This window comes from Nansenia antarctica (genome assembly GCF_963989245.1).
Source record: "Nansenia antarctica genome assembly, chromosome: 18".
Classification (NCBI taxonomy): Eukaryota; Metazoa; Chordata; class Actinopteri; order Argentiniformes; family Microstomatidae; genus Nansenia; species Nansenia antarctica.
In genome coordinates, this window is record NC_137691.1 from 6,238,645 (window position 1) to 6,248,178 (window position 9,534).

General features: G+C 43.7%; 1 protein-coding gene across 1 annotated transcript; it reads left to right on the forward strand.

Annotated features, from left to right (window-relative positions):
- The first annotated feature begins 2,572 nt into the window (after window positions 1–2,572).
- Window positions 2,573–9,389, forward strand: cdk2 (cyclin dependent kinase 2). The gene is made up of 8 exons (XM_080548649.1): window positions 2,573–2,706; window positions 2,833–3,013; window positions 5,288–5,365; window positions 5,589–5,709; window positions 7,385–7,555; window positions 7,912–8,013; window positions 8,121–8,324; window positions 8,634–9,389. The coding sequence occupies exons 2-8, from the start codon at window positions 2,889–2,891 to the stop codon at window positions 8,736–8,738; spliced, it is 906 nt and encodes a 301-aa protein (XP_080404775.1). The 5' UTR covers window positions 2,573–2,706; window positions 2,833–2,888; the 3' UTR covers window positions 8,739–9,389.
- Window positions 9,390–9,534: the final 145 nt, after the last annotated feature.

Sequence of the window (9,534 nt, forward strand, 5' to 3'; positions counted from 1 at the left end):
TGCCCCCTGGACAAGCCCTTCTCCTGCCCCCTGGACAAGCCCTCCACCTGCCCCCTGGACAAGCCCTTCTCCTGCCCCCTGGACAAGCCCTCCACCTGCCCCCTGGACAAGCCCTTCTCCTGCCCCCTGGACAAGCCCTCCACCTGCCCCCTGGACAAGCCCTTCTCCTGCCCCCTGGACAAGCCCTCCACCTGCCCCCTGGACAAGCCCTTCTCCTGCCCCCTGGACAAGCCCTCCACCTGCCCCCTGGACAAGCCCTTCTCCTGCCCCCTGGACAAGCCCTCCACCTGCCCCCTGGACAAGCCCTTCTCCTGCCCCCTGGACAAGCCCTCCACCTGCCCCCTGGACAAGCCCTTCTCCTGCCCCCTGGACAAGCCCTCCACCTGCCCCCTGGACAAGCCCTTCTCCTGCCCCCTGGACAAGCCCTCCACCTGCCCCCTGGACAAGCCCTTCTCCTGCCCCCTGGACAAGCCCTCCACCTGCCCCCTGGACAAGCCCTTCTCCTGCCCCCTGGACAAGCCCTCCACCTGCCCCCTGGACAAGCCCTTCTCCTGCCCCCTGGACAAGCCCTCCACCTGCCCCCTGGACAAGCCCTTCTCCTGCCCCCTGGACAAGCCCTCCACCTGCCCCCTGGACAAGCCCTTCTCCTGCCCCCTGGACAAGCCCTCCACCTGCCCCCTGGACAAGCCCTTCTCCTGCTACCTGGACAAGCCCTCCACCTGCCCCCTGGACAAGCCCTTCTCCTGCCCCCTGGACAAGCCCTCCACCTGCCCCCTGGACAAGCCCTTCTCCTGCCCCCTGGACAAGCCCTCCACCTGCCCCCTGGACAAGCCCTTCTCCTGCTACCTGGACAAGCCCTCCACCTGCCCCCTGGACAAGCCCTCCACCTGCCTAAGCTATATATACATGTATATGCTTAATTATATATACAAGTATGTGTGCTTGTATTGTGAATATTGTAAATTCTGTGTAAATATAAATAAATACTGTATATATAATTTGCTTATGTCACGCAAATCTTTTAATTGCTACACGAGTGTGTGTGTGTGTGTGTGTGTGTGTGTGTGTGTGTATGTATGTATGTATCTTGTTCATTAGCCTATGACAGATAAATAGGCAAAAATCTAAATAAAATGTGCTGACCATAGTCTTTACAATGGAAAGCTGCTATTTACACACAACAGCCACTAGTTGGCTGTCTTGTAGTGCAAAGATATAAACACATTTTTACTCACAGGGTCAAATGACGTCTGTTCTAGTGTTAAAGGCATAATCAGGAACATAGAGACCTGCTAGGATACACAATAGGTAATGGAATGATTACAAATATGGAAGGAGCATGATTATATTGTACTTGATTGCATTAAATCCTATTCAGAATAATCAGGACATGTTTGTACAGTTGTTGGTTTAGTAAACAGGAGTTGACATGTTAGAGTAAAACATAGTTCAGGTTTTCAGTGATCATACAATATATTAAGTAAAACAAATGTACGAATTCTGCTAACATTTTCATTTTCAGCTCAACAAACAAATGGCTAGATATGATTCTGAAGACTCAATTAGCAGCATAGACATAACAGAAGATGAATATCTGGATCAAAGAGATACACAAAAAACATGACTGTCTCTTTTGTGAGATAGCACAATCCAAAATTAGCCCAGCACCTGGCACAGATTCATAAAAGTAAAGCTGAAGTTGCAAAGGCCCTTTCTTTACCAAAGAACTCCAAGGAAAGAAAGCTCCAACTGACCATAGTGAGAAAATGGGGGGACAGAGCACACAGCATTAGTGGCGGACTCAGGCTGTTTGAAGGGCAGGGGCGAAAAGAAAAAAAAGGGCACCTACTGCACAACATGGGACCCCATCAGTGCACATGGTCAAGTTTAGACCATTGGAAGGGCAGCCAATAGGGCACATCCTCTAATTTTCGCCACTCAAAAGGGCATTTTTGCCACTCAAAAGGGCACTTAAGAGAGACGTTTTTCATGGCCCCCCTGCCCCCCCCCATGAGTCTGCCAGTGCTAGTGATGTCACATAAAGGGTTCCTTTCTTGAGCAGACTTGAAAGTGTGCAGACTCCTCCCATTTCTTCACCCTTTTCCTTAAGTATGCACTCCCCCATATGGATCTAAATTACAACGGATTGGTGTAAGAGTGCATGTTTACACTAATCCGATGCTTTTTAAATCATGTGGGGGGAAGGTGCATTAGGAGAAAGAGGTGGAAAGGTGGAAAGAGGTGGAGAAAAGGAAGGGGGGCAATGTCGTCTCTGTGTGAATGGGCGTATACGTTTTTGTTTTTTCTCGTTTTCTCGTCAGTGATTGGCCCTCTGGGTCGTCAGTGATTGGCCTGTCATTGCAGGGAGGAGGGTCTCTCTAACTACCTCTGTGTGAATGGGCGTATACGTTTTTAGTTTTTTCTCGTTTTCTCGTCGGTGATTGGCCCTCTGGTCGTCATCAGTGATCAGTGATTGGCCTGTAATTGCAGGGAGGAGGGTCTCTCTCCTACCATCCGGGGCGGGGCGTACAACGCGGGAATTGGCGGGTTCAGTTACTACTTTTGTTCCAGAGTGGAAAGTGTTTACCTGCTGATGTGATTTTTATATTATTTTTTTTATACCGTGGTTAGCTTGTAATCCTCATGTACTCCCGCCCCTTGTACAGTGTTTCTGGCGGGACACGTTAGACGAGGCAACCCAACAAGGTTTAACGATTTTAATACAAGAGTTGAATGTTCAGTCAGTTAGTTTGGTTAGTTTAGCACGCTAACCGTTTAGCTTGAAAGTTCAGAAACTGCTAACAGAATCTTCTTTGTTTTTCAAATCTCCAGCGGGCTGCTAAGCTAAACCCCCAGCCCTGACTAAACCCTGGACCCGGGACATATCAATGTGTGACATGGAGTCGTTTCAGAAAGTGGAAAAGATCGGAGAAGGGACGTACGGGGTGGTGTACAAGGCGAAGAATAAAGTCACGGGAGAAACTGTCGCCCTGAAGAAAATCAGACTAGACACGTAAGTGTAAATCTAAAGCTAAAGCTAGCTGTGTAAACTGTCACTGACCACCCAGGATTCACTTACTCACTGTGAGATACATACAGCATCAACTCGTAATAATATATATTTATAATAATACATGTGTACTTGCTACGTTACACAGTCTCCAAGTCTTCAACATGGGTCATGTATGTTGTGATAGCTTCTGTAGCTAGCTAGCTAATATGACAGTTCTTTAGCTGAAACTAGCTTAGGTTAGCAAGGGAAGGGGGGGCCTGACTAGTAGCTGAAACGTAAGCAACATTGCGCTCAATAACAATAATAATTTATGAACGTAAAACTTTATTTTATAGCTGTTTCGATAACAGCCCCCGTTTAACAGTAACGTGTTTATTATTATAATATTCCAGTAGTTAGACTGACCCCGAAACTAGCTAGCTAACAGAAATCCTAATCCATCAAAGACAAGCAGGGAGGTATTTGACTTGTTTACCAGCTCACCTGTGGACACACACACACACACACACACACACACACACACACACACACACACACACAGGCAATCAATGGTACATATCGTGACGTTAGAATTATAAGGTTCTATCTCCATTTTTGGTCAAAATTGAGTTTTTTACATAATCTGATCCATTAGGTGTTTATTAATGCCTGTGTGGTGTTATTTTTAAAATGTTGACATTTTTGAGTTAGTAATTAATAAAATACAAAGGTTCCATCTCACAAAACATAATGGAATGTAAAAACTTTGACGCTCAATATCTCTGAACTGCCCTAAACGGAGATAGAACCTTCTCATTCTAAACGGAGATAGAACCTTATCATTCTAAACGGAGATAGAACCTTATCATTCTAAACGGAGATAGAACCTTATCATTCTAAACGGAGATAGAACCTTATCATTCTAAACTCACTATTCATCATATAACTACTCAGGATATCCAGATGGATTAACAGTGCTATATGTGTCGTTATGTCTGTGTCTGAATGTTCATGCTGCGATTAATTCAGTAGGCGTTTTCAGTATGCAAGACTAGAAAGTTTTGCATTAAACGGAATTGAGCGAAATAGATGTATACAATCACATGTGAGGATGTCATCCTAGATGTCCTTTTCCATGCACATGACAGTGTCAAAGTCCAATACTGCAGACTGTTGACTAAAAATATCTACTACATACTAACCATAGTGTTTTCGAGGCTACTGTTTAGTCAAATGTATGCATTAATTAAGCGACACATTTCAACATACCACACGTAATTCATACTGAGAATCTGATCATGGTGACCGTGAGTGTCATCTACTGCCCCCCTCCCTGCCGTCTCCATTGAATGATGGGAGTAACATCGGTGAAGTGGATTCATACTATGTGGAAAGGCAGATCTAGTTTGGCATCCTGCCATTACATTTTGCATACTGCACAAATATTGCCTACTAAATAGATTGCAGTATGAGCGTCTATTCACGATTTTGGTGCCACCATTCTGGAGCAAGTAAGGGAGGCAGAATTTTCAGTATGAATGAGAGTAGTACATTGAAATGTATCGCTTACTGCATTTTATTTAGGCCCAATGTTTAGTAAAAATGTATGGTTAGTGTACAGTATATCCTTTTAGTAACAGGGTTTTTCCTGGCTCAAAATGAGGCGGAGGTGGTACCAGTGGTGTTTGACATCGGGGGGGACCCATGATGCAGGGCTGTCTGGGGGTCCTTAAACATCAAACACTTAATTCATTTCTTGCATTCTGGTGAATTGATATGCACCAATTTGTGCCCTTTCTGCATCAATATATGGTGGACATTTAATTATTTATGTAAAGGAAAACACAATATTCAGGCACCAGATGACCATTCAAAATATAATGTAATATAAGGCATTCTCAGGCATTCTGTACTTCAAATATGTATTCTCCTTGAGCAGTCAATATCAACTATCAGCTGTTTCGCTAGCGAAAACGAAAGCTAACTTATTTGCGAAACAGCGCCCACGCCACCACGTCGGCGCAATGCCGCATTTGCAGTTAGAAATTACAGAAATCCACTGAGTGCAAAGCTTGTAGTAAATACGACCGTCAGTTTGTCGAGAGCTGGAGGCGGCTAGAAATATGACTGAGGCGGCCGCCTCATAATTCTCTATGCAGGAAAAACCCTGAGTAATCAGTAGGCAGTACGAGCATTCAGACAACACCTACGTTTCTGTCTTATTGTGAAAAATCGATTATATTTTGGCCAATCTCTTTTTCATGAATTATATATGCTTCTCTCTCACACTCTCAGGGAAACAGAGGGAGTACCCAGCACTGCTATCAGAGAAATCTCGCTCCTGAAGGAACTCAGTCACCCAAATATCGTCAAGTATGTTCAGTGTGTGTACTTGTGTATCGGTCATGTGTAGTACTTTCTGTTTGTTGTCTGTGTAACAGTGTTGTATACTGTACAGTGGTGTGAAAATGAATTCCCCCCTGGGGAGTGACAATACATCTAATCTAATAATCTAAAAGCGTTATCAGCTTTCTCTGTTTTGATGATGAACGCATGGTTTAAACGCTGTATTCTTTTTGCACGGAACATCCCTTAGGCTGCGTGATGTCATCCACACCGAGAACAAGCTCTACTTGGTTTTTGAGTTCCTTCATCAGGACCTCAAGAAGTTCATGGACTCCTCCTCTGTATCCGGTATTGCTCTGCCACTAGTCAAGGTATTAGTTATGAACAGAATTACGTCCAACTACCGTATTTTCCGCACTATAAGGCGCACCGGATTATAAGGCGCACCTTCAATGAATGGCCTATTTTAGAATTGTTTTCATATACAAGGCGCACCGGATTATAAGGCGCACCGGATTATAAGGCGCACTGTCGTTTTTTTTTTTTTGACTGGGGTTGCGTTATGCATCCACTAGATGGAGCTGTGCTAAAGGGAATGTCAACACAACAGTCAAATAAAGTCAAACTTTATTAAGCGTTCTTAAACGTTGTTCAACGTTCAAACGTTGTTCAAACGTTAATGTGCATATTAACAATATTAACAATAACATATTAACAATATCTCCCAAACAATATAACAAGTTCACTCTTCTCCCAAACGTGGAGGGGAACGTTTCTTTGTCTTTGTAGACCTCAAGCTTCACATTCCAAAGGCATGGGTGTTCTACAATGACATGGAGACAGAGGGATGAGATGTTCATTAATTCAATTCAGTCAAACATTCAAACTTTATTTCAGTAAACACGTAGTAAAAGAAACAGTCTGATACCACTAAATCAAACGTTAGTGCATAACTCAACATTGTTCAGTTATGTATAACACGTAAAGCTCACTTTTTCAGTTCATTCCTCGTCCACGAATCCCTTGAATTATTCTTCTTCAGTGTCCGAATTGAACAGTTGGGTGAGTACGGCATCCATTCAGAGCACATGATAGCATAACAATAGCATAGCATTCGCGGAGATTCCAAGATGGCGGCCGTCGTTTACTGATTACCGTAATGCTGCAAGCGGTGCGGCTTTGTAGTTTACCAGTCGTACTGAAACATTTTATTATTAAAAAAAAAAAAATATTGGTCATGTAATTTTTACATTTTGATCCATATATAAAGCGCACCGGATTATAAGGCGCACTGTCGTTTTTTTTTTTTTTTTTTACTTTTAAGTGCGCCTTATAGTGCGGAAAATACGGTACTTTGTTCTGTTATGAAGTTGCAAAATAACAGCATCCGCACACTCACTCGGTTCCAGCACGTCAGCAAAGTCTGATCACGGATGAGCAGTGATATTTTCACTATTTTCTCTGTTATGAAGTTGAAAGTTCTACAGATTTTCATAACAAACAGCTCTTACCAGTGTACCAGAGTGTCTCTTTATATGCGTCTTATTTTGTGTCTGTCGTTGGATCTGTGCGTAGAATTACTTGTTCCAGCTGCCGCAAGGCCTTTATTTTATAGCTGTTTCTACAACCCCATTTAACAGCAGACTGTTAAAGTAAACTGTAATTTAACTGACCCAAAACTAGCTAGCAACAGAAATCCTAATCTATCAAAGACAAGCAGGTATTTACTTACTTGTTTACCACCTCTCCTGTGGCCCACACCACGGGTTTACCTCGTGGCTCACACACTCATCCCCAGTCAAATCAACGATAAATATGTGTCCGTATTCATCATACAACTACTCAGGGTATTCAGATGGATTACAGTGCTATATTTGTCATTATGGCTGTGTCTGAATGTTCATTCTGCGATTAATTTAGTAGGCATTTTCAGTATGCAAGACTAGAAATGTTTGCATTTAACGGAATTTACCGAAATAGAACACACCCGTGTGTCTCTTTCTGTTCGTCTTATTTGTCTGTGTCTGTCTTTCTATCTGTGTGTAGAGTTACTTGTTCCAGCTGCTGCAAGGCTTGGCCTTCTGCCACTCCCACAGGGTCCTCCACAGAGACCTGAAGCCCCAGAACCTGCTCATCAACGCCCAGGGGGAGATCAAGCTGGCTGACTTTGGGCTAGCGAGGGCATTCGGAGTGCCCGTCCGCACCTACACCCATGAGGTGAGGTACAGCCGCTGTACACCAGCTAGTACACCAGTTTGTTCTAAAAGGTCTCAAGTAAAGCCCGTTTAAGCAATGAAAAGTTTGATGGTGAATGATTAGTTTCAGGTTTTAAACATCTGTCTCATACTGTCTCCCGCCTGAAACCACACCACTACTAGTGTGCCCTTGGGTAAGGCACTTAGCCCTCAGTTACTCCAGGGGGAATGTCCCTGTAATTCGTAATTGTAAGTCGCTTTGGATAAAAGCGTCTGCTAAATGGCAAAATTATTAATTATTTATACTCTGTATGTTTATTGTCTGATTATTTGGATTGTCAGTGATTGGGGAAACTGATAGCTAAACGTTTCTTTCAGGTGGTAACTCTTTGGTATCGAGCTCCAGAGATTCTCCTGGGCTGCAAATACTACTCCACAGCTGTGGACATCTGGAGTTTGGGATGTATCTTTGCCGAAATGGTATTTTTTATTTTCCACCTTTACTCAATAGTAGCTGTAATGTTAATTAAATAGTGTCGCACTGATTTAAGTGAGTCACCGTCCCTCGCCCTCTTTTTGCCTTTCAGATCACCAGGAGGGCCTTATTTCCTGGCGACTCAGAGATCGATCAGCTGTTCCGCATCTTCCGTACCTTGGGCACACCGGACGAGGCGGCCTGGCCAGGGGTCACCTCCATGCCTGACTACAAGCCCTCCTTCCCCAAATGGGCCAGACAGGAGCTGTCTAAAGTGGTGCCCCCCCTCGACGAGGACGGGAGAGAGCTGCTCGGGGTGAGAACGTGTTTTGTGATTGAGCCAGTACCTCCCCTAAGCATCCCTACTGGATTTGTTCCACATTGCAATAATCTGAGTACAAAAGATTACGTTGTAGGTGGAGACAACAGTCAATGAAAAATACTCCTTGCTACATCCCTGGCCTGATTTTACTGCGCACCCTTTCAAACGTACAGACCAGCAATGTAGCTCACTACCTCCTTTTTATACAAATCCCCCCCAAAAAACAAATTCACGCAAAAGTTAATGGTGCAAAAGTTAAAAGTTAATTGTCATTTTAACGTTTTCTGTATTTTACTCCTCCAGCAAATGCTGAACTATGACCCCAACAAGAGGATATCTGCCAAGAACGCCCTCGTGCATCGGTTCTTTCGTGACGTCACCATGCCAGTGCCGCACCTCCGACTCTGAGACTCTCAGAACAACAGGGACAGTAAATCACCCAGGGTTTCCGTGGGAGACCCCTGAGTTTAAGGACCGTGCGAGCACCACACTTTTGTTATGAATTATAAAACTGGCCAGAAGATGGGTGAGAGATTACAGGACAAAAATAGGTGCCTTTCCAACTGTACCATTCCAACTGCCTAAAACCAGCATATAGATGTTGCACCAGTTTTTTTTTGTAGAGACTGGATTGGGAGACTTCCAGAATTGTTTCATCATTATATTTGTATTGAAGGGGTTGACAGGGGACACCAGGGTATGTGGGTGGGTTGTTCTGCTAGCATATTCTGTCTGACTGGTATTCTGTTACTTGGGGAGAGGCGAGTATCCTAGAATTGGTATCAACGTGATGATGCCTAAACATTTCAGAATGTGCATTTCCACCTCTCTCTGGGGTTGTTCATCGGAGGTATTGACCATTGTTCAGGGCTGTTATTCTTCTGGGTCAGAACCGTTAACATTGATTGAATAGTATTTATTTTTTTGTTTTTGTTTTAATGCAAGTTTTTTGGGGGGAGGAATGTGTTTTCATTAATCCTTTTTCTAATTCTAGATTTTATCAAAAACTTGTTTAACCAATTTTTTATTAATGTTGTATTGATTATACATAAAAGCATAAACTCACTCCTGTCATGTTTTCAATGAATGATGTGTCTCCTTTTGGCAATGCTATCTTTGGGGTCTCTAGGGGGGGGGGGGGCCTCTACAAAAAAATATGGTTTAATATGCCTTTACTTACATATCTAATTCTTATAGGCACACG

What these genes read in the sequence shown, in the direction of transcription:
- cdk2 (XM_080548649.1), top strand. Translation starts at nt 2,889, where the DNA reads ATGTGTGACATGGAGTCGTTTCAGAAAGTGGAAAAGATCGGAGAAGGG. An exon ending in AAGAAAATCAGACTAGACAC is followed by an intron (nt 3,014 to 5,287) that starts GTAAGTGTAAAT and finishes TCACACTCTCAG; the next exon opens with GGAAACAGAGGGAGTACCCA. An exon ending in AGTCACCCAAATATCGTCAA is followed by an intron (nt 5,366 to 5,588) that starts GTATGTTCAGTG and finishes AACATCCCTTAG; the next exon opens with GCTGCGTGATGTCATCCACA.